General features: G+C 43.0%; 2 protein-coding genes across 2 annotated transcripts; one reads left to right on the top strand and one right to left on the bottom strand.

The window, feature by feature from the left end:
- The first annotated feature begins 399 nt into the window (after positions 1-399).
- Positions 400-2,727, top strand: LOC121776706. The gene is made up of 4 exons (XM_042173886.1): positions 400-647; positions 719-917; positions 1,793-2,326; positions 2,440-2,727. The coding sequence occupies exons 1-4, from the start codon at positions 400-402 to the stop codon at positions 2,725-2,727; spliced, it is 1,269 nt and encodes a 422-aa protein (XP_042029820.1).
- Positions 2,728-24,372: 21,645 nt separating this feature from the next.
- LOC121776705 (protein MAIN-LIKE 1-like) lies at positions 24,373-24,720 on the bottom strand. The gene has a single exon (XM_042173885.1). The coding sequence runs from the start codon at positions 24,718-24,720 to the stop codon at positions 24,373-24,375; it is 348 nt and encodes a 115-aa protein (XP_042029819.1).
- Positions 24,721-25,909: the final 1,189 nt, after the last annotated feature.

Here is a 25,909-nt window from a genome sequence, read left to right as displayed (position 1 = left end):
ATCGTAGACTAGGTAGGGATGTCAGCTTTGTATATATGTGTGTATTCCAGAAACGGATCCGTTATGAGACCGTTCTGGTTAATGTTTTGACTAGCTATAGTATTTTGACATCACAGAAACATTCATGCGAGTGTTCTGTGGCTTGACATATTTTGACTAACATCTGTTTAGTAACAGATGTGATATTTTTGCGACACCAAGAATGGTTGTACGAAAGTCCTCAGTGGAGGCAATTTTTCCCTGTACATAAACTTTTATATGTATATATACATGTTTTACTTTCTGTCTTTAGCAGAATCTGATAATGATTGTTTGAATAAATTGAAGTTCTCTACCCTCCTAATCGTTAAGATCTTTCTAACAATAGTAACTTATAAGAAAATGTTTTATCAATAGAAAATGCCGCCAATGATAGCCGGGCGACCTCGAGGAAGAGGAAGAGGACGTGGTAGAGGGCCGTACCCCGAGCCTGAGAGACAACACAAAAACCCTCCGCCACCATCTCCACCTCGATCACCTTCACCTCCACCTGCCCCGACAGTGGATAGAACTGTCGTTAACACATTTCTGAAAAAGAAGCCGCCAACATTTGACGGAAAAGGTGACCCCACTGAAGCGGAATCGTGGATACGTGCGCTCGAGCGCCTGTTTGACTTACTGCAATGCACAGACGATGAGCGTTTGATTTGTGCCTCACTCCAACTGACTGGGTCAGCAGATTATTGGTGGGAGGCCCGCAAAAAGATAATGACCCGCAGCAGCTAGAGGACCTAACTTGGGATCAGTTCAAGACAGGAATCTACGACAAATACATCCCCAAGAGCTATAAAAAGCAGAAAGAAACAGAGTTCTACAACTTGAAACAGGGACGAATGTCAGTGACAGAATATGATCGCACTTTCTTTGACCTGTCCAGGGTACGGAGCTGATCAAGTGGATACGGATGAAAAGATGTCCGAGAAAATTTGTGCTGGCTTGAGGCACGAAATAAGAGTAGCATTGGCTAGCCGTGGCGGACTACCATATTCCGAAGCTCTAAAACTGGCCTTAGACATTGAAGCTGTATTGCCTAAAGAAAGACCTGCACCCAACCCTACAAAATTGTCACTGCAGACTTCATCCCAAGCCCCAAGGGACAAAAGGAAGTGGGAAGGAACCAGAACCAGTGGGACAAAAGAAGCCATGGCATGGACCACCCCGCCCACAAAACTTTGCAAGGCAGCCTACCTTTAAAAACCGACAGGAATCACTCAACCAAGGCCCAATCTTTGTCCCAAATGTACAAGCCCCATAGCGGAATCTGCAGGGCCGGAGAATGACTTGTTATACTTGCGGAAAGTATGGCCATATCGCCATAAACTGTCAAAATGGACCCCAGAGAAGCAGTGCACCAACTAACCAGCCAGCACAACGTCAACAACTTCGAAGCTCTACAGGCAGGCACCCAGGACCACCCAGGCCCCACATCCACAACGACCGAGCCTCTCAACACAAGCTAGGGCATATGCATTGGGACGAACCAGCAGAGCACAACCGTGGGAATCTGGCAGGTATGGGCACCCTACTGAACGTACCTATTGTCCTATTGTTTGATACTGGTGCTTCGCACTCCTTCATATCAACTTCGTGTGTAAGCGACTTTAGAACTCACACTAGAACCAGCCGAACCTAGAGTAACGGTGTCCTCACCAGTAGGAGGAGTTATAGAATCACACAAAAGTGCTCGAACCTAGAAATCACGCTCGAGAACGTAAGGTTTTTGCTAATAACTTGGGGGTCATGAAAATGGAAGATGTTTGATATTATACTAGGGATGGAATGGTTGGCCAAGAACCACGCCACCATCAAGTGCAGTGAAAGACAAATTTCTTTTCAAACTCCAGGAGAAGGGCAAGTTGAATTCCATGGAATCACTATGAACAAGCGCAAATCCATAATTTCAGTCCTACAAGCAGCCGCGCTTGTGAGAAAAGGGTGTTCCGCCTACCTTGTCTACTTAAGCAAAGAACATAATGAAGAAAAGAAGATTGAGGATGTGGAGATTGTACGTGAATTTCCAGACATGTTTCCTGACACGCTGCCCCGGGTTGCCCCCAGACAGACAACTGGAATTCACCATCGATTTAGAACCAGGAGCCGCGCCAATCTCAAAAGCGCCGTACCGAATGGCCCCAAAGGAACTGGGAGAACTCAAATTACAACTACAAGAACTTTTAGACCTGGGTTTCATCAGACCCAGTGTGTCGCCATGGGGAGCTCCTGTACTTTTCGTCAAAAGAAGGATGGAACCTTGAGGATGTGCATAGATTATCGAGAACTGAACAAGGTGACACTAAAAAATAAATACCCTTTGCCAAGGATAGATGATTTATTTGACCAGCTTAAGGGGCTAGTATATTTTCTAAGATCGACTTAAGGTCCGGTTACCACTAATTGAAGATCCGGTCTGAAGATGTACCCAAGACAGCTTTTAGCACTAGGTACGGTCACTATGAGTTTTTAGTAATGCCTTTTGGATTGACCAATGCCCCTGCGGTGTTCATGGATTTGATGAATCGCATATTTCACCCATATCTCGACAAATTCGTCCTGGTCTTCATAGACGACGTCCTCATTTACTCGAAGAATAGATCAGAACACGCGGAGCATCTAATAACTACCCTCGAAACATTGAGGACCGAGAGACTCTATGCTAAATTCAGCAAGTGCGAATTCCTGGCTCAATGAAGTTAATTTCTCGGACACATAGTAACGGCAGAAGGAATTCGGGTAGATCCAGTGAAGGTAGAGGCCGTACAAAATTGGAGATCACCAACCAGCCCGAACGAAATTCGGAGTTTTCTAGGACTGGCTGGCTACTACAGAAGATTTATTGAAGGGTTCTCAAAGATTGCCAGACCAATGACCCAACAACTCAAAAAGGGCATCAAGTTTGTGTGGACCCCTGAATGTTGAAGCTAGCTTCCAACTGCTAAAAAAGAAATTAACCACCGCCCCCGTGTTAGCCGTGCCAGAACCAGAAACAAATTACGTGGTCTACACAGATGATTCGAAAAATGGACTCGGGTGCGTCCTAATGCAGAACGGGAAGGTGATAGCTTACGCGTCGAGACAACTCCGACCCCACGAACTGAACTACCCCACCCACGATCTAGAATTAGCGGCCGTAGTGCATGCACTGAAAATTTGGAGACACCACCTATATGGGGTTAAATGTGAGATTTTCACTGACCATAAGAGTTTGAAGTACTTTTTCGAACAAAAGGATCTGAACATGCGGCATAGGAGATGGCTGGAGCTGGTGAAGGATTATGATTGCAGCATAAACTACCACCCTGGCAAGGCAAATGTGGTAGCTGACACACTGAGTCGAAAGTCCCAACCACTAGCTTGTCTGGCCACCCGGGAAGAAATACTGATACAAGAATTCGCTAAGATGAGGATAGAAATAGTACAAGCACCGGAAACGGTAGAAGCTAAAATCGCAACTATAGTGTTGCAGCCCGACCTGAGAAAACGAATAGTTGACGCCCAAAGACACGACGAAGCTCTGGAGAAAATACGAATGAAAGTGCGAACCGGTGAGCAAAGCAATTATAGGGAAGAGGCGGACAATGCCCTCACTTTTGAAGGAAGACTGTATGTACCCTGCCAATCCGGACCTAAGAGATGAAATATTGATCGAGGCACACGACACTCCGTATACCGCCCATCCGGAAAGCACAAAAATGTACCAGGATCTAAAAAGAAAATTTTGGTGGGACGGTGAAACGGTTAGGACTCAGGGCGCTTAGGTGTCGTTCAAGTAAGGATACATCCTACTGGTCAGGATAGAGATCCTAATTAAACCTAGGCCCTGGTTTCAAAAATTCCTCAACCCACTCCTACTGATCAGTATAGTGGTGGTAAGGGTCGAATCCCACAGAGATGGTGCGTTAAAAACTATTGTGGTGATATTCTGGATGGTTTGGTTAGCTACCACGCTCGGGTTGAGTCTCTACCTAGGCAAGAACTTAAAGGTAATTTCCTACTGACTAGAATGGGGAAAGTAGTGTAGAGGTGCAGCTGTGTACGTGGAAATGGGGAGACATTGTTTGTAACAGAAAATATTTGGAAGGTACGGGATTCTATTTTGGGCTAGACAGAATATTCAGAGGGTAGTGGTAGTCATGGTGACTAGGCTGACAGATCTGCAGGTTATAACTAAAGTAAAGGACAAAAAGCAAAAAAGCATCTAAAAAGCAAAGTGGTCCCCAACATTAGACTTGGACATCATCTTCTTCAACAACACAACTAAAATCAGAAAATAATTCCAGATTCAACACGGAAACACAGTTTATCAATTCGCGAACACAGATCCACAAATAAGAACACCAAATCTGAAATCAAAACACAGAAACTGCAACTCCGCGTGCTGGTCAACAGGAAACGAAACGCACTCAAACTAAACTTCACATGCAGCGATTCACTCACGATCGAATAGTTCCACGTTTAACTAAGGAAATTGCGACGGAAACAAGGAAAGAAAACATTCAGCACTTAAAACACCAAGGAACCTTAGATCTATGCTAACTAGGCGGAATAGGAAGGAAAAGAAATCAACACCATAACTGAACGGAAATCAACTTCTTAGCATTAACACGTTCGGATCTTCAACAAGTACTTCAAAGCAGAAAATATCCAAAAGCAAGCAAAGATCCAACGTAAGGAAAGCAAGTAAATTAAACTACGAAAGCGAATAAAAGTGTTTTTGCCACTCCGGGCGATGAAATCTCTAAGCTACAGTCTTGCTGGCTGGAACGGACGATTTGGAACTCCGGGAATATCTAGATCTTCAAGTGACCATGGCAGCGGCGAGGAACGAGATTCTGGACTGGGCTGAAAGACTAAACTCCGAGAGAACTCTCCTAAAAGTGATGATGATGAACGATGTTATCCCCTTTCTCTCCAAGTGGCTTCCTTTTATAGGGAGGCTTACCCTTGATTTTTAGGGTAAGACCTTGCGGTAAAATGACTTCTTTGCCCTTAATTGTGATTGAGCAGTCCCAGCTATCCTCCTTCTCCATCTCGAGCCATTTTTGCATGTATACTGGTCAGTACGTAATCGTCCTGACGCCCTTTTCACTTGAAGTGTCTGAAACTCTGCCTACTGGCTAGAACGCTTACCCTGCACCCTTAAGCAACTAGTTTTGCAGATATAATTCAATTATGCACATCATACTGACCCGTAACCTAGGCCTAGAATACGACTTATCAAACTGCTCACACTTACCACATGCTTGTCCTCAAGCGTGAAGAGCAAACAAAAAGGAATAAGTCGAATTCTAGCCTGGTTACTCCCCTGACCGACTCTACCTAAACTAGACTCTATACTACAACGACGCAAAGAAAACACTTGGTCAAACACAGAAAAAACACACAAACACACAAACACAAATAAAACTAAAACACAAAGATTGGGCTATATTTTCAACCATCCCTTACCTCGGGATCTGGTGCAATCCGGCCTTAGACAGCCTTGAACTTCTGCCACCCCCCATTCCTTCCTGGTCAGTATATCCGCTTGTCAAGATCGCCCAAACTCTCGGCCAAACACTAGATTCACTCGGTCTCTCATACCTCACCAGGAATGTTAGGACCGCATTCTCTCAATATGCTCAACCACACTTGCTTCGGACTTAGATCTCACGTGCAGCTACTGAAGGGCTTAAAGGCTTGTAATGGGGCTATTGGGTTGCAATGTTTTGGGGTAGATGTTCCTAAGGCTCTAAGTCTTCAAAATTTCTATTTTATTGATGTGGGGGGGGGGGGGGGGGGCGAACTGTGTGCATTAGGCTTCTGATCAGTTGCTTCTTAGCTGGCGCTTCTGGCTTGGGTTTCCAACTGGTTAGTATCATTTTGTGACTTTGCCACCCTTATTCCTTCTCTTTTTTTTTTTATTCTTCTCTCTTTTATTTTCCCTTTGTGGCTTCGCCACCCTTATACCTTCTTCTTCTCCCCCTTTTTTTCTTTTTGTGTGGAACTGGGATAACTCCCTGATCGATTTTCTTCCAAACTTTCTTGCCCTGCTGGAGTCTGCTCTCTTTCACATCTTTCTGGCCAGTAAGCTTCATTCGCCTCATGCCTCGCGCACACACAGCCCCAGTGGCTAGGGGTATTTATCTGGGTAAAAGAGTTAGAAAAAAAAGGTTCTAAAGGTGGTTTTTTTTTTTTTTTAAAAACGGAGGGGGGTTTCCTACTGCCTTCAGTGTTGTTACCCGTGGTCACTTCATCCTAGGCAAATTGTGGCAGCCTCTCCTTCTTTTCAATATTTGTGGAAAGTGGTTCCACTTTAAGCTTATAACTCACGTTTGAAGAGGGCTTTCGCGTTTGGCTCTAAGTATGGGCTTTTCTCTCATACTCACATCATCTATCCTGACTAGGAGGTACTAGGGAGGGTGGTTTCGGTTTTCCAGCATGTCTTATTTCCCTCAGTTCCCTTCACCGTCAGCTCAAGACGGTTGAGTTTTAAGCCCAATCAACACACAAATTAAAATAAACTAAACTTAACAGGACACTAACACAAGCACGAACACAAAAACTACAAGTATACACATATACACATACTCATCATACTGGTCATTGCGTCCCCCCTCCCACTTCACAAGTATCTGCCCTCAGATAAGGCTGTGAAGTGGAAAAGGTAATGACCAGTATGATGGACACATAGACAAACATACAGAAACAACAAATTAAAACTAAAACTTCTCACACTTAGACTATGGAATAGGCTAAGTGGGAGAGTTTGAAAACCTAAACAGACCAACAAAACACACATATATATAAAACTCCTCACACTTAGGCCGTGCAACGGACTAAGTGTGAGTCAGCATGCGTACGAAACAAGAAAAAGAAAAAAACAAAAACATGCTACACAGAAACAAACACAGAAGTTTACCTATCACAACAAAAACTAACACCAACAATTATATAAAAAAAAAACTTAAAAACAAACAGAAAGCTAAAATTAAAACTAACTTGTCAGGGTGGGGGGTGGTCTAGCGAAGTCTCCTGCTCCTCCGTGGGGCAGGTGGTGTAGGCTGCTTTTCCAGGGGTTCCTCTTCCGTTCCAGTGTGATCCTCATTTTCCTTTGCCGGTTCCTCTGCCTCTGCCAGCACCTCGGCGTTCTCTTCCTCGGGCTCTTCTATCATTGTCTCTGGTGGGTGGGTCTCATCGTCCTGGCCTCCATGGCCGCTTGTTCTTGTAGCTGGTTCCTTCTTCCGGCTGGTCACTTCCTTCAACAACTCATCTATCACAGATGCCATTCGGCCCATCTCCGTGATCAATCGATGGTTCTCCTCTCCTAAAGTAGTCACTAACGTCTCCATAGCATCTTGCCTCTGAGCCAATGTCCTCTCCATAATTTCTCCTATACTTACCTAAAAAAGAAACTAATTCAAATGGGCACTTAAATAAAATTTTGAAATAGCACCAGATAAGTAATCCCTCGGTCAATGTGCACTTCAAATTAAAATTAAGGCCCGAAAATATTTTTGGATTTTTAGGAATTATCTAGCGTGCAAAGATTAATTACGTATTTACAATATTTACAACTTCCTTAGGCAATTTGGAATTCAACTTGGCCAGTATATGCAAACTATTTTCAAAGGGAAACTGGCCGCGCGGAACTCCAAATTCCTATCTTACTGATCAGTATGAAACCGATGTAAGTGGCTGTAGTGGAATTTCATCCACCACACCCACCTCGCTATTATCCCTGAATATTTTCAACCTATGCCCATTTACTATGAAAGGTTCAGAGTTAGAGAAACTCCCTGAAATTTCTACTGCCCCATTAGATCGGAGTGCAGTTATGATGTAAGGTCCTGTCCACTTGGACTTGAGTTTCCATGGCATAAGCTTCAATCTTGACTGGAAGAGTAGTACTTTCTGGCAACATGGAGCTCCTTAGTTCTCAGATTTCGATCATGCCATAATTTAGTTCGTTCTTTGTACCACATGGCGGAGTCGAATGACTCCAATCTAAGTTCCTCAAGCTCCTGCAGTTGCAGCTTCCTTTCCTCTTCACAGGCTGTAGCATCCATATTCACTTTCTGTACTGCCCAGTATGCTCGATGCTCGATTCCAACTGGTAAATGGCACATCTTTCCAAAAACAATCCGGTAAGGGGACATGCCTATGGGGGTCTTGTAGGCTGTTCGATACGCCCAGAGAGCATCCTCTAACCTTACACTCCAATCCTTCCTAGAAGTGTTCACCGTCTTCTCCAAAATTTTCTTTATCTCGCGGTTAGAGATTTCTGCTTGACCATTTGCTTGCGGATGGTAAGGGCTGGATAGTCTATGGTGCACACCGTATTTCTTCATCAAGGCTTCAATTGTGCGATTACAGAAGTGTGTACCTTGATCGGATATGATCGCCCTGGGTACACCGAATCGGCTGAAGATATGACTCTTTAAGAACTTGGCCACTTCCTTGGCTTCACACGTGCCTGTGGCCTTGGCTTCTACCCATTTGGAGACGTAGTCTACAGCAACTAGGATATACAGATTCCCATAGGATGAAGGAAAAGGCCCCATGAAATTCATTCTCCATATGTCGAATAGCTCGCAAACTATTACGGGTACCTGCGGCATTTCATCCCGGGCAGATATTCCACCGGTCCGTTGGCAACGCTCACAACTTCTGCAAAACTCGTACGCATCTTTATTGAGGGTTGGCCAATAAAAGCCGCTATCCAAAATCTTCCTTGCCGTCTTCTTGGACCTGAAATGTCCTCCGCATGCTAATGAATGACAGTGGGTTAAAACATCCCGCTGCTCCCAGTCAGGAATGCACCTCCTTATCACTTGATCAGACCCTACCCTCCACAAATAGGGGTCGTCCCAAAAGTAGTATTTCGCTTCACTCTTGATCTTCATTCTTTGGGCCTTGGTAACACTCGGCACTTCTGGAAGCTCTCCAGTCACTAGGTAGTTGGCCAGGTCCGCATACCATGGTTCCTGCCCTACCTTCTCTTTTCCTTTTGCTGTATCATTCTGACCAGTAAGCTTGAACACTTCTTCCCAATCAATTCTTCTGGGCGCAAAAATCACCTTACACAAATGTTCATCTGGAAATTTATCGTGCACTTCGTCACCGTTTCCATCTTGCACTATTCTGCTCAAATGGTCTGCCACCTTGTTCTTGACTCCTCGCTTATCTTCTACCTCCCAGTCAAATTCTTGTAACAAGAGTACCCATCGGATCAAGCGTGGTTTGGATTCCTTCTTGGCAATCAGATACTTAATCGCCGCATGGTCAGTATACACTATGACTTTGGATCCCAACAAATATGGCCTGAACTTCTCGAAAGAATACACCACTGCCAGCATCTCCTTTTCAGTGGTATCGTAATTCCGCTGGGCTTGATTTAAAGTCTTGGACGCATAAAAAATTACGTACCTCTTCCCGTCGATCTTCTGACCCAGCACGGCTCCTACCGCAAAATCGCTGGCGTTGCACATTATTTCGAAAGGATGGTTCCAGTCAGGAGCCCTTATGATAGGTGCGGATATCAACTTTTCCTTGAGAAGGTTGAAAGCAGCCTTGCATTGCTCATCAAAGATGAATTCCACGTCATTCTGAAGTAATCTAGTAAGGGGCTGGGCGATCTTGGAGAAATCCTTGATAAATCTTCGATAAAATCCGGCGTGCCCCAGAAAACCCCTTATTCCCTTCTGATCAGTAGGGTATGGTAATTTGGATATAACATCTACCTTGGCTCGATCCACTTGGATACCTCTTTCTGAGACCACGTGTCCTAAAACTATCCCTTCGGCGACCATAAAATGGCATTTTTCAAAGTTCAAAACCAAACTCTTTGCTTGACATCTTTCCAAAACTATATCCAAATGGTGAAGGCAAGAGTCGAACGAGTCTCCGTAAACAGTGAAATCGTCCATGAATATCTCTATGCAATCCTCAATCAAATCGGAAAATATGCTCATCATACATCGTCGAAACGTACCTGGAGCGTTGCACAGGCCGAAAGGCATGCGACGGTATGCATAGGTTCCAAACGGGCAAGTGAAAGTTGTCTTGTCCTGGTCCTCAGGATCTACGTAAATTTGGAAATACCCGCTGAACCCATCTAGAAAGCAGAAAAACTTCTTCCCAGCTAATCTCTCCAACATTTGGTCGATGAACGGCAGGGGAAAATGGTCCTTCCTGGTCGCATTGTTCAGCTTACGGTAATCGATGCACATTCGCCAACCCGTGACTAGCCTCGTTGGGATCAGTTCATTCCTCTCATTCTGAACTACTTGGATGCCCGACTTCTTTGGGACCATGTGGATCGGGCTGACCCACTCACTATCCGGTACTGAATAGATAATCCCTAGCGACAACAACTTCAAGATCTCCTTCAATATCTCTTCTCGCATGTTAGGGTTTACCTTCCTTTGAGCATCTCGTTGTCCCTTCGCTCCTTCCTCCAACCTAATGTGGTGCATGCAGACATCGGGGCTAATTTCCACTAAATCTGTAAGACTCCAACCAATCGCCTTCTTGTTCTTGCTCAGCACGGTCAGTAGCCTAGCCTCTTGTTCCTTCGTAAGGCTGCTACTGATGATCACTGGATATGAGTTCTCTTCTCCGAGGAAGGCATACTTCAAATTTGGTGGTAACTTCTTCAGCTCAACTTGAGGTGAAAGTGTGTCTTCGGGTAGAGGGTTTTTCTCAATCTCTCCTTCTTTTTCTAAATCTCTCTCCGATGGTTCTTCTATACTGGCTGGTAGCTGAACCCCTGCGGCTCCAATGAACTCCGATTTCTGACAGAATTCCTTGATTGCTGCTTCTATTTCCTCATCAGTTAACCCTTGGCTACTGATCAGATCGCACCATGCAGCAGCTTCGAAGTCAGCCTGCTCATAAACATCTAACGCTTGGAGTTTCTCCTGCAATAGTTCGGTCTCAAGAAAATCTTGGACAAGGGGGTCAATCACATCAACATAACACAAATTTTCAGAATCAATCGGTTTCTTCATGTCTTCATTGATATCAAAAGTGAATTTCTCTCCATGAAAATCAATGCAAATTGTCCCCTCGGCCATGTCCACTATTGTCTTAGCCGTTCTCAAAAATGGCCTTCCTAACAACACTCCACTAGATTCCCTAGCTTTATGCTCACTCATTTTGATCACATAAAAATCAGCAGGATAGGTAAAATCATGCACTCTTACTAACACGTTTTCTAAAACTCCTTCAGGACTTATGCACGACCTATCAGCCAGTTGGATCAACACCCTAGTATTCGACAATCTAACTCCCTTCAATGTTATAGATAGACAATGACATGACATTTATGGATGCCCCCAAATCACACATTGCATGTTTGACCCTCACATCTCCTATAGCTATAGGCAGAGTGAACATACCTGGATCGGCTCTCTTGGGTGGCAACTTCTCTTGCACTATTGCTGACGCTATCCCTTCCACCATAATCTTGCCATCCTTCTGGGCTCTCTCGGCTATGAAGTCCTTTATGAATTTCCCAAGAGGGGGTAGCTTCACGGCTTGGAGGAATGGTATGGTGACATCCAACTTCCCAAAAATCGACAAGTAGTCGGGTTCTCTTTCTTCCTCTTTGTAACAAATCGGAATGGGAATGGTTTTCTCCCCTTTTTTCTCCTCTACTGGTTCCTCAGCAACCTTCTTGGAGTTTTTCTTGGGTAGTTCCTGGGTCTGAGCCTCCATTCTGGGCTCTACCTCTTGAGGAGGTTCCTTCCTGGTCAGTAGGGTGTCGGGTTCACCTCGTACACTTGGTGTATCATCCAAGAAGAATGGATCTTTCATCCGAGGCATAGTTCTCCCTAATTCTTCCGCTGAAATAGTATCACCTCTTATCTTCGTTCCATTGGATCCTCCACCAGGTTGTTTCGGTTGAGGCGCGTCATAAGTGGTTCCTGACCTCAACGTAACCTTACTCACATTTACCTTTTCGGGCATTTGGACTGTAGATGGGAGTTTCCCTGCATTTCCCTTCAAATCACCCACTGAACTGGCCAATTGAGCTAACTGCCTATTCACATATCCATGTTCGTCTTATGTTCCTTCTGGGCGTTTTGCATCCCCTGCACCACCTCATTATGGGAATGCAATTCTCCTTTGATGCTCTGTTGTGACGCTAGCATTTCACCCATCATGTCCTCAACGGATCTCCTTGACCTGTTCGAGTTTTGGAAATGACTTGGCCCTTGGTGTTGATAGTTCTGGGAGTTTTGCTGGCCTTGATTAGGCGGGTATTGGTTATACTGGGCAGGAGGGGTGTACTGATCTTGAGGATATTGATTCTGGTGCTGGCCTTGGAATTGATTTTGGTTCTGATGGTTTTGGGGTCCTGGGTTTGGCTGATTTTGGAAGTTTTGGAAGTTTCTCTGGTGGGGTGGCACATAGACAGGGTTCGGGTTCTGGTTTTGTGAGTTTTGGTTTTGGGAATGTTGGTTTCTTCTTGACCAGTTGGGCTGGTAGTCTGGGTTTGCTGGTCCACGGTTAGGGTTTTGGTTCGGATGAGGGTTATACTGGTTCTGACCTTGGTTCTGATTTTGGCTCCCGTCACCCCATCGGAAGTTTGGATGATCCCTCCATGGTGCATCCCGTTGCCTACCTTGAATCCAATGCCCACTAGAATTGAAGTACCCCGCAGCATTAACTTGCTCCATATTCCCGAAATCATTAGGCTGATCATAGTTCGGTCCTTGATTTCCCTGCTCTGCACCCTTGTAATTCCCAGCTGGGGAAGGTGGTGGAGTGCTCTTCTCGATCGCACTCAGAAGTGACTTCTTCAGCTCATCCATTTTCAAATCCATTTTCTGTTCCAGTGTATTTTCCTGATCAGTAACTGAGGCAACGGCAGCCCACTCTCGGTTGTATCCTTCCCTTGAATGGTCATACTCTTTCTTTGCATTCAATAGCTTCCTTAGGACTCTCTTTGCTTCGCTAACCCGTAATTGCGTGAAGCTTCCTCCTGACGATGAATTTGCCAGGTCCTTGGTTACCGCGTTCATGCCTTCGTAGAAAGTATGATGTACTTCAATGTCCGCCATGCGATGGTTGGGACATGATTCTAAAAGACCCATGTGTCTTGCCCAATAATCACTCAAGGGCTCATCATACCCTTGCTTCACATTAGTTATTTCCCTCTTCAGCGCGCTTGTCTTGGATGACGGAAAAAACTCGCCCAGAAATGCTGACTTGAAATCGGCCCAAGTCTCAATAGAGTTGGGGGGCAGGCGCATGAACCAGGTGTTAGCTTCCCCCTTGAGCACAAATGGCAAAGCCTTCAGCCTATAATCATCCTCAGTTGCTCCTGCTGGTCTCCTCTGCGCCCTACAAATTTTGCAAAACTCATGAAGAAACTCATACGGCCCTTCGTAGCTCTTCCCGCAGTACGTAGGCAGGATCGCGATCACATGAGGCTTCACATCGCAGGCGTTTTGCCCTGGAGTAACGACTATGGCTTGCGGGGGTTCTCCTTCAGTATGCGCGTTCAGCGTCCCGATCTCCGGGTCCTCATCTCCCTGGTTGGCCATTTCCCTTGGGTTGCCTTCCAACCGTGGTATCTCTTCTGGTATCGGTCCCTCTATGGTGCCCTTCTCTTCGTCACTACTCGTGCCTAGGTCAGATAAGGTGGTCGACAGGCCAGAACGAGTGGTTACGAGTATAGATCCTCGCTGAAGTATCTTCGGTCTCCCCTGGTCAGGAGCCGAACTGCTTCTCATAAACTGAAATGAAAAGAAAAGAAAAAGAAGATTATGCACAATATATACGCCAAAGTATCTCACACAAAAGTAACTAGTAACGCCATCCATCCCCGGCAACGGCGCCATTTGAAACGGTTAGGACTCAGGGCGCTTAGGTGTCGTTCAAGTAAGGATACATCCTACTGGTCAGGATAGAGATCCTAATTAAACCTAGGCCCTGGTTTCAAAAATTCCTCAACCCACTCCTACTAATCAGTATAGTGGTGGTAAGGGTCAAATCCCACAAAGATGGTGCGTTAAAACTATTGTGGTGATATTCTGGATGGTTTGGTTAGCTACCACGCTCGGGTTGAGTCTCTACCTAGGCAAGAACTTAAAGGTAATTTCCTACTGACTAGAATGGGGAAAGTAGTGTAGAGGTGCAGCTGTGTACGTGGAAATGGGGAGACATTTTTGTAACAGAAAATATTTGGAAGGTACGGGATTCTATTTTGGGCTAGACAGAATATTCAGAGGGTAGTGGTAGTCATGGTGACTAGGCTGACAGATCTGCAGGTTATAACTAAAAGTAAAGGACAAAAAGCAAAAAAGCATCTAAAAAGCAAAGTGGTCCCCAACATTAGACTTGGACATCATCTTCTTCAACAACACAAACTAAAATCAGAAAATAATTCCAGATTCAACACGGAAACACAGTTTATCAATTCGCGAACACAGATCCACAAATAAGAACACCAAATCTGAAATCAAAACACAGAAACTGTAACTCCGCGTGCTGGTCAACAGGAAACGAAACGCACTCAAACTAAACTTCACATGCAGCGATTCACTCACGATCGAACATTTCCACGTTTAACTAAGGAAATTGCGACGGAAACAAGGAAAGAAAACATTCAGCACTTAAAACACCAAGGAACCTTAGATCTAAGTTAACTAGGTGGAATAGGAAGAAAAAGAAATCAACACCATAACTGAACGGAAATCAACTTCTTAGCATTAACACGTTCGGATCTTCAACAAGTACTTCAAAAGCAGAAAATATCCAAAAGCAAGCAAAGATCCAACGTAAGGAAAGCAAGTAAATTAAACTACGAAAGCGAATAAAAGTGTTTTGCCACTCCGGGCGATGAAATCTCTAAGCTACGGTCTTGCTGGCTGGAACGGACGATTTGGAACTCCGGGAACATCTAGATCTTCAAGTGACCATGGCAGCGGCGAGGAACGAGATTCTGGACTGGGCTGAAAGACTAAACTCCGAGAGAACTCTCCTAAAAGTGATGATGATGAACGATGTTATCCCCTTTCTCTCCAAGTGGCTTCCTTTTATAGGGAGGCTTACCCTTGATTTTTAGGGTAAGACCTTGCGGTAAAATGACTTCTTTGCCCTTAATTGTGATTGAGCAGTCCCAGCTATCCTCCTTCTCCATCTCGAGCCATTTTTGCATGTATACTGCTCAGTACGTAATCGTCCTGACGCCCTTTTCACTTGAAGTGTCTGAAACTCTGCCTACTGGCTAGAACACTTACCCTGCACACTTAAGCAACTAGTTTTGCAGATATAATTCAATTATGCACATCATACTGACCCGTAACCTAGGCCTAGAATACGACTTATCACGGCATGAAAAGAAGCATCGCAACGTTTGTCGAGAGATGTTTAACTTGCCAACGAGTCAAGGCATTGCACCAACGACCTTACGGGAAATTACAACCCTTGAAAATTCCCGAGTGGAAATGGGAACACATCACCATGGATTTCGTGACAGGCCTACCCAGATCCAAGCGCGGAAATACTGCCATTTGGGTAATCGTTGATCGACTCACGAAAAGTGCTCATTTCATCCCTATTCCCATCACGTATGGATCCGAGAAGCTAGCACAGTTATATGTACGGGAAATCGTGCGTCTGCATGGAGTGCCTGTGTCCATCACGTCAGACCGGGACTCGAAGTTCACGTCCAGATTCTGGCAAAGCATGCAAAGGGAAATGGGTACGAGATTAAATTTCGGCACCGCATTCCACCCCCAGACCGACGGACAATCCGAGAGGACAATTCAAACTCTGGAAGATATGTTGAGGGCCGTCGTACTCGATAGAGGGGAAAACTGGGAATCCATCTTGCATCTGATAGAGTTTGCCTATAATAATAGTTATCAAGCCACCATCGACATGGCGCCTTATGAGGCACTATATGGGAGAAAAAGTCGATCTCCACTCTATTGGGATGAAGTAGGCGAGAGAAAAGTTTTAGGCCCAGAGTCCGTGGCAGAAATGATTGAAATTGTGAGACAAATCCGGAGTCGGATCAAGGAAGCGCAAGACAAGCAAAAATCCTACGCCGATGAGCGTCGAACGGAATTAAAATTTAACATCGGGGAGAAAGTCTTTTTGAAAGTATCTCCTTCCAAAGGAATAACCCGATTTGGACTCAGAGGAAAGTTGAAACCACGATTTATTGGACCCTATGAAATTCTGGAAGAAGTGGGCCCGGTAGCATATCGTTTAGCATTACCACCCAATTTTTGGAATGTGCACAACGTGTTCCACGTCTCCCAACTTCGGAGGTACGTGTTCGACCCGAAACATGTGATCCGTCACGAAGAAATCACTTTAGAACCTGACCTGAGCTACTAAGAAAAGCCGATAGAAATACTAGACCGGAAGGTGCAACAACTTCGGAACAAGTCGATTACTACAGTGAAGGTTTTGTGGAAAAACCACGGACAGGAAGAAGCAACATGGGAGCTAGAAGAGAAAATGAAGGAAAAATATCCCGAGCTTTTTGTTTAAACACATCCTAAATTTCGGGACGAAAATTCTTTTAAGAGGGATAGTATGTAACGACCCGCTAAGCCGATATTATTAGAAACAATATTATTAGCTTGATTACTTATATAAGTAACTTTTATGCGATTAAATCCGAGCCACGATAATTTGTCGTTGTTGTTTTAATGTTAGACAAGTGAATAGAAAATATAAATATATTACACCTATAAGAATGTAATAATTTTAATAAATAAATAAGATCCCAAAAATCAAATTTTAATAATATCGGATACATCCGATAAAAGTCCAACAAACTTTAATTTTATACATCCTACGAAAAATCGGATACTTCAACGCGGACAGCCACGAACTTGAGCTGATTGTACCTGCACCAAGTTAAATGATTAAGTAAGCAAATACCAATAAAAAAATAATTAATTAATATATATATATATATATATATATTTAGCTTATCCGAGAAGGACTTTGTCATGACAATGCATTTATTGCTACTTGATGAGTAGTAGAAATAATAAATGCAGCATTTATGAAGTATGGAAAAAATCCTCATCCTCTGACACTATGGTGAACATTCTCTCCAAGAATGATTGCAGGTTACGTTTGCCATCTTTTATAGATCAGTATATTTACTCACTTTCCTTCACCATAAAACATCACCATCATATATCCTAATCACCCCTTCACAAACCCCACATAATTCCTTCACACACCCCACATACTATTTCCTCTGCCCACTCAAATTCCATATCGGACAGAGTCTAAGGAGGAAGATTTGCACACACTTGTAGAATCAAGTCCCGAATCCAACACCACCTCGCCCCCACATAAAAAGGTAACCCCAAGCCTCCTTTCATTTTCTTTATGCATATACATCCATTCACACTAGATATGAAATATAGGAACACACATGCTAGGCACCACCGTATCACATATTACATCAAGAACTCACAATAACACAACAAATGCTTCGAGTTTCACCAAAACATACAAGTAGCATGCTAAAACCAATATTTCCCCAAGCTATTGAAATAGGAGAACTAACATAGGGCAGTTAGTGAGACTTATCTTAGAGGTTGAATCTGCCGGATTTCCGGCACTCCGTCGTCGATGAAAACAGTGTCATACCCCCAAATCAACCATCAAAATTGTAACTTTCACCCATCTACATGTTTCAAACACCTAGAACTTTATCTATGTATAATTTAACAAAGTAAAAGTCTAGACAACATAGGATGAAATTCTTACTGTCGGGAGAAAGTAAATGGTGGTTGTGGTGTTGTCGGAGAGGGGAGTCAGTAGCAGTAGCAGTGTTGGGGAGGCTGCCGGTGGTGTAGTAATGGTGTAGGGGAGATGCCAGAGCCGCCGCTTGTGCATGCACAGCGGCGGCAGCGACGCGCACGAAGGGGAAGGCGACGGTGGCTGGGGCTGCGCGAGGTGACAGCGGCCTCCGCGGCGGCGGCTGACCTGAATGAGAGGGAGATCTGGAGATGGCGGCGGCGGCAGTGGCTGCGCACGGTGGTGGCGGTGCGTCGCCGTGCTTGCTGCAGCGACAGCGGTGCTGGAAGTTGCAGAAGCGGAAGTGAGGAGAAAAGGGGGGGCCGTTCCATTTTGTGGAGAGATTTAGGGATTTAGTGGTGAAGGAGGAAAGGGAAAGTCTGTATATGTGGGTCTCTTTTATTTTATTTATCTTGGGCCATGAAGTAATAAAATAGGGAATAAGTTGGGTTGTAGTAAAATAATCCCACATGCTCTTCCGAAAACTTATTTAATTAAGCTACAATTTAAGAAGGTAATTTTGGCTTATTTTAAAATTAGCTCTTTACGAAAGAGATGTTATCATTTTTTTGCCTATGTTGAGTGCAACTAATTTTTATGCATATTAATTAAATAAGTATAGTTTCTTTTAGTGAAAATTTAGCTTAAATACGTGAATTAGATTTTAGTAATCTAGCATGTGCCTAATTAATATTTTGTGGAATTTAATAGAAGGAATATATGGTGTTAGGTGCATTCTCAAATTACTACATCTTTTTAAAATTTAAACAGTCCGATATTTATTTTCTTTTTTGAAAAAAGGGAGAACTCACAAGGAGTTTAACACCGAGAAGCAAGGATTTAACGCCTAAAAATCTTGGGAAGCGTACGAGGTGAACTTTCCTATCCTACATACTAATGTGGATAAAAATGCAAATTATTTTGAGGTGATATTTTATGAAAACACGAACACATGTTCGTAATTTTTTTTAAAATGTTGTCTTGACATAAATGTTTTTGTATGATGCCTATCTGTTTGGCTAAGGCCAAAGGAGTTATGAATGATGATATAAGTCGAATTCGGGTCCCAGTGAGGGTGGTGTCCCCGCTCGGACTAGTGTACACAAGCTACCTCTGACATGTTGGGCAGAGCAGGTGACCGAGGAAGGTGGCCACCTTCCCGGCACAAGGATACCTCTGACATAATGGGCAGAGAAGGTGACCGTGCGAGAACACCATCTCGACGGCACAATGTGATCAGATACGGCTAAGTACAGGAAAAAGGGCCCAATGTGAATATTTTTAGTAAGCTTGGGTCTTTTCAATAAAACCCCGAGTATTACTGTGATGGTGGCTTGACAATATTTTCAAATGTATATATGTAATTATTCGGCAATGTGTTCACTGAGTACTTTTGTACTCAGCCCTGCATATATTTTTAAATGCGCAGGTTGAGTCGTGAAAAGGGGGAGGGACAAGTGCTGTGGAGAGCAATCTAGTAACTAACTATGAATAAAACTCTCGGAGGTTCATGTCTCCATACATGGACCGCGTTCTTTTGTTTCCGCTGTGCCGGTAAAGAGGCAGTGTCTATTTTACTTTTGACTCTGATAATCAGAACTTGTATGAACGGTCACTCGATTCTGCATGATCGAGTGTATTTTATTATAAGTATTTCCCTATATGAGTTTATTATATGCGTCTCGTTCTGCTTTGGCTTTAATTTCCCCTAAATTCTATCCCCGCTTCTTATAATCCCTCCTTAGTCACGGTTCCCCGGGTTATGCTATCCTTAGCTAACTGCGGTCGTGACATTTTAAGTGATGATTCTCCAGGTGATGTTTCTAGTGATGAGGAGATAGTGTGTAAACTCGTCGTGCAAGGTGAGCAACCACTTCCAGAATACGTTCACATTGAATTGAAATATTTTTGCAGATTACCGAGTGGTCCTTCTGGGGTACTTGATGTTGGTAATGAACACAGTACTATGTACTGGGATAAAGCACACCCGTATCGGATTAATTTGGAAACAAAATTTGATAGCAAGCTGCATGTGAATACTGCTATTACTATGTGGAGTCTGAGGCAACACTGACAATTTAGGTTGGTTGAGAGCAAATTAAGAAGGTGGCATGCCGTATGCAAATATCCAGCAGGGAGGACAGAAGATGGGGTAGCTATTATCAGCAAGACCGACGCTGAAAAAGCGAATGAATGTTAGTGAGAAGTTTCTGTTACACAAAGGGCCCATGATGATATGTGGGAAATTAGGAAGTGGGTTGGACGCCATAGTTGTCAAGGCCATCGTAATGATAGAGGATATGCTAACTTTTCATCATCAATGATTGCTTTGTGTATTCGCCATCAATTGCTAAAAAATGTCGAGTACAAAGCCGCAACCGTAAGAAATTTTGTTCATGGCAGATTTCATCTGGTAATCAGTTATAAGAAGGCATGGTATGCACGAAGAATGTCTATAGAGATTATATTTGGTGGATGGGAGGAGTCATTTAGACAGTTGTCAAGCTACATGCTTGAACTGCTGTCAATGAATCCAGGCACATTTGTTGAGTGGAGGCACAATGAATTGTTGAGCCAGGGATGTAATAAAATCTTCTATTACGTTTTCTGGGCACTTGGACATGCTATACATGTTTTCCAAGAGTGCCAACCAGTTTTAACAATAAACGGGACTCACATTCGAAGATGATTTAAAGGTAAGTTGTTTGTTGCTTGTGGTGTTGGTGCTAACAAGAAATGCCTGCCGATTGCATATGTTGTTGTTGATGAAGAAACTGGCGACAATTGGGAGTGGTTTTTGGATCATGCAAGAATTCATGTGGTGAAATACCAAAGAGAGGTGTGCATCATATCGGATAGGCATAAATGAATCATTAAGACTATGCGTTCTGATGAATGGATAAAGTCGCCAATATGTCACCACAAATTTTGTTTGATCCGTTTGAGGAAAGATATCTTGAAGAAATGTAAGGGCATTAATGTGAAAGGCATGGTATGAGCATAGGGTGTCACAACTCAAGTACGTAAATCCATTCGAAGACGACGTGCACTACGGGAGGAAAGTCTTGTTGCGATACAAGAGCTCAATAAAGCCAAAAAAAAAATTGATCTCTTTGTTACGATGATGAACTGAGATGGGGGTGACCTCAACAAACATGTCAGAGAGCTACAACAAAATGTTGAAAGGTGTAAGAGAGTTGCCGATTAGAGCTTTAGTTGATATGACATTTTGGAGAACAGTGCAATGGTGGGCAGATAGAAAAACAAGAATACAACAAACTGAAGGTCGGTTAACCCCGTGGGCGAGGGACAAACTTGCTGAGAATTATGCGAAGGGGCAAAAACATTAATGTTCAGTACTTGAGCGAGAACTAGGTCATTACCAAATTCTAAGTCGTCCACGAATAGAAAATGGATAGGCAAAGGGCAGGCAACAACAGACAAGAGGTCGAGTTTAGGGATTCAAAGTGCACTTGTGGGAAGTGGCGGATGTGGAGAGTTCCTTGTTCACATGCTTGCGCCGTTGCTAGAGATAGAGGTAACGCTATGTTTGAACTCATTGATAAACACAACCACAAAGCTACATGGGAAGAACAATACTCTGGTGGCCCATTTCATGCACCAAGACACGAAGATTATTGGGCTAAACCTGGATGGAAATTGCGTATCACCCATGAGCAGTTGCTTCCTCGAAAGCGCGGACGAGGCAGAACAAGGAGGATTCTTAATCAAATAGATGTCCGCGTGGAAGATGAACCGAGAGCTCCCCGCAACTGCAGGAATTGCGGCGTAGAGGGGCATGACCGAAGAAATTGCTCAGTCGGTCGTGTTATGTAGGAGTTGTTGACATTTGCAGAAGGATCCTCACACTTCTTGCATCGCATGTATTTTTTCTTCTCAATTTTGATTTTCCTTAATTTAATTTACCTTTATTTGTTGGATCGTGTTATGAGAAATCATACTCTTTCTGTTGTAACAGGACTTTTGGTGAAGACAGTGTTTTTACTGCGGTTGGATAAAAAGCAAGTTGTTGCCTTTATCTTGCTGGACCTTTTTTATATAATGGTTTTCTCATTTTGGGATGGATTGGTTGAGTAATTGAGCTTTGAGCCTTCAATACTATAGTAATTGACTCATTATTATCTTTATGAAGTAGATTCTTGTCATATTTTGTTGAAATCTTTGCATATGGTTGCACCAAAAAAGACATTCTTATAAAAAAATTTAGCCTAAATATTTGACAATATAATTTGAATAGTAGTACTATATTTTTTCTCCTAGCTTTGTTATTTGATTTTGATTTTGAGTATTTAAACCACTTTTTTTTATTTAGTTACTGTGGTTGTTAATTATATGTGTGCTAGTATATTTATATGCACGTGATCATTGTTAAACTAGACAAATAAGAAAATAGTTATGTTTAGGAAATGGAAGTTTTGGAAGAATGATTACACGTAACTTGAAATTTTTTGCTGACAACAGTTGATTATTTTTAAAACTTTTGCAAGAATTCATCTTAAAATATGTCACCAAAAACCTGTTAATCAAGTATCAAAACATCAATATATAATGAAAAACAAGTTCACAAAAGATAACATTACATCCTTCCAAAATGAGCTACTTATATGACGATGGGGTGTATTTCGACGGTTCAATCCCCTTATTCTTCCTGGTTGAATATCTCTTTATCATTTTGTCCATGTACTTCCCAACCCCGGTGCTTGATGAACCCTCCACAACTGGTGTAGGTTGGACATGGGTGTTCTGAACAACCTCTTCTGCCTCATTTTACTTCTCTTTCATCATTTTCTTCTTCTCCTTCATTTTCTTCTTCTCCTTCATCATCATCTTCTTCTTCAACTCGTACAGGAGCCACAAACTGATAATTTTTGAAGAATGAATCGACTGATGCTCGGGCTCCACTCCATCGCAGCTCATCTTGCCAATTAGGCTCACTGTGATTGAGACACATGCGTCGGATAGAAAGACCACGAAGGTGGGTCATGCTCTGGATTCATAGGCTCTGGTACCACATAATCGGGATGCGGCTGCGACATCCTAAACTGTTTTGTGAAACCGTGTCCACCATTCCGAACACCACTCACTCAACGACGTGGTGGAATTACTTGTGGTTCATAAGTTATGACCACATCTTGGTGTTGGGAAGTCGGGTACTCCATGACATCGGCGTGGTTCGTAGACTGAAGGACATGGCTAGCAATTTCGCGAATCTGTCGCATTCTTGGGTCCATTTCTTGTTCAGTAGTCAAATGCCAAACCTGCTGAAAACCCTCAACCTAGATAAAAAAAAATCATACAAATATCAATACGAAACAATCTGTAACACATGAAAACATATAGTTTAATATAACAAACTTACAAGTAATCTCATCGAAGAAGCCGACTCGTTCATCCCAGCAGTTGACAGTACCCCAGGTTGAGTCAGGTACGTCACTGTAATCCTGTTATACCATGCCATATACCCCGGAGTCAATGGAATGTTCATGGACATCATTGCGGCGTCTACAGTTTCCTGGAACCTTTCATACCTCATGTCCCACTCCCCAATGTAGAACTGATGCGTGTTTTCCCAATTATTACCCTTCTTATCGCGCCGATCATTTTTACCCAAATGATCGGCGTTTTTAGCATCCTATCTACGAATTGAGGAATATCCTAGTACCGATTAAATTTTCTGTGCACTCGTATAGCCTCTTGCGCTTCGACATAGGCCTAACGCACCAAATAAGTGTCGTACATGGAACATCCATTCACATCATTGCAGTAGTTAGGCAGTATGCAATCTGCATATGGCATCCACAAAAACTACAAACCAACAATGAAAACGCTAAATTAACTTCATAATAAATTCATCAATTAAGTCAACATCATAATAAAATTCACCTGGCCAGGTCTAATCAAGGATATTTGATCAAGGTAATGCTCCACCGAAAATCTAGGAGCATTTCCTGTTTGTGTAGTTCCTTTCCACCTATAAATAAAATTGATGAAAAAAAGAACCCAAGATACATAAACAAATAAATGATTAAATATATCACCTGGCTCTACATGGCTATACGGCTCGTGCACGAGCGCTACTACAAACGACGGCCTCAATGTGGGCATTCTTTCCCACGCCCATAGCTGCAGAAGCATCACAAGCCCACCCAACTCTTTCCTCTTATCAATGGAAGCCTCGTACAGATAATGATAAGAGTACGACAAATCCGCACTTCCCCAACTAATATCGTGCACCTCGTCCGGATCCTCAAATGCATTCAGCCACATAAAAGGAACCTTACACCCCGTCGTGTCAGGTAGAATGAGTCCTCCTAATAGGATTAGGGCATGGATACGTGCCCTTTGGATGTAGACATTAGTAGGTAGGCCATCACCCAAAGGTATCCTCGTTTGATTGATCAGAGCGGTCATCAGCATACCACCTTGCTTTGTCTCTGATTGTGTATCGGGTATCCATCCCAACAAATCTCGGCACTTGCTGGGCCAATCGGTAAATCCGACATGATGATCACGGCCTATGAAAACACGACCGTCTGCTCTCAAGCCTCACAGCGCTTGCACATCTTCTAAGGTGACTGTCGCCTCTCCAACCGGTAGATGGAAAGTGTGCGTCTCCGGCCTCCAACGCTCAACCAAAGCTGTGATAAGCTCGTTGTCGACCTTCATCGACTTCACACATTCCATCACGCCTCGGAAACCAAACATGTTAAGCCAATGTCTCACATCGGCATGAATATCCACATCCCATATCTTACTTTCAGTACGGCGAACTTTGAAAATATGTGTTGTGTCATCCGTCAGTAGTTTATTTGATATGTGTTTTTTCTGAAGATATAGAACTGACGGATCTTCAAGTCCATATAACAATTGCCATGTAGAACTTGAAGTTGCCATCTAATCCTACAAGATATTCACAAAACAATAATTAGTAACCAAGAGTAACATGTTGCCGCCAATAGAAATAGTTAGTAACCAAGCACTTAACCCTAACCCCAGAGAGAGAGCATAGAAGAACGACTGCCTAATTCATTACTCATTCCTCGTAGATAAATTACTAACAATTAAAGCCTTATTTGTGTTCATTACACAGTTTCACCAATCAATTAGATAATTCAAAAAATAAAATCAGAACTTTGTACGCCTGAATCAGAACTTTATACAACTTTGCAGAGGTAGTTCTTCTCTTCCACATAAATTCATTAGAACTCTCAATAATTGGATCAATTGCTTGCATATCATCAATAAAAACTAATTACAATTCACAAAACAACAAATCATCGAACTAATTGAACAATTTCTTCATAAACCCTAATTATAAAATCACCAAAAACCTACACAAAATATGCAATAAACAACGAATAAAGGAGGAATGCTGAAAGATTGAACAAAACTTACCGAAAGATAAGGGGAAATCGCCGGAAATCACCCAAGAAATCGCCTGCCCCTTTTCTCTCTTTCTCTCACGCTGAAATGAGCTTCTGCCTCTGTTTCTCGTCGTTATGTTTAAACAAGCGACGCATTAGGGTCATGCATTTTACCCTAAGACGCATGTGTGTCATGCGTCGTTTAATAACATAAAAAAATTGAAAAACGCATTAGGGTCATGCGTTTTACCTAAAACGCAGCACGGTCATGCGTTTCATTTAACAACGACGCATGACCTTCATGCGTCGCTCCTAAATCCGAAATTTAAAAAAAGCCAAGAAGAATTATGGAATGTAAATAATGCCCTAGAACTAAAAAAAGAATAAACCCCACCCTTCACAGTGACCCTCCACTTCTTTTTAATTAATTCCACTAGAAACTACATATAAAAGAATTCACTTCCCTAGTTATATATTTGATTGAGATTTGAGATATAGTAGTACTACATTTAGGAAATTTATATTTAATCTTTGAAGGTGGCGAATTCAAGAAAAAATGGAGGTAAAAAAAGGGAGGGAATTAATGATTTATTTGATGATGGGATGATTAGCAATGCGTTGGATTTTGGATTTAGTAGAGAGAGAGATGTCAGCTCTGGCTCACGTGGTGGCCGGCGGAGCAGCTACGGTGGCGGACGGTGCATGCAAAAGGGCACGTG

The sequence above is a fragment of the Salvia splendens genome, chromosome 18, assembly GCF_004379255.2.
Source record: "Salvia splendens isolate huo1 chromosome 18, SspV2, whole genome shotgun sequence".
Lineage (NCBI taxonomy): Eukaryota > Viridiplantae > Streptophyta > Magnoliopsida > Lamiales > Lamiaceae > Salvia > Salvia splendens.
This window is presented reverse-complemented; position numbering and strand designations above follow the sequence as displayed.

Excerpts from the sequence above, each read along its gene's own strand:
- LOC121776706 (XM_042173886.1), top strand. The coding sequence starts at position 400 with ATGCCGCCAATGATAGCCGGGCGACCTCGAGGAAGAGGAAGAGGACGT. Across the intron at positions 918-1,792 it reads CTTTCTTTGACCTGTCCAGG|ATGTTTGATATTATACTAGG; the intron begins GTACGGAGCTGA and ends TGAAAATGGAAG. Across the intron at positions 2,327-2,439 it reads ATTATCGAGAACTGAACAAG|ATCCGGTCTGAAGATGTACC; the intron begins GTGACACTAAAA and ends CACTAATTGAAG.
- LOC121776705 (XM_042173885.1), bottom strand. The coding sequence starts at position 24,720 with ATGGCAACTTCAAGTTCTACATGGCAATTGTTATATGGACTTGAAGAT.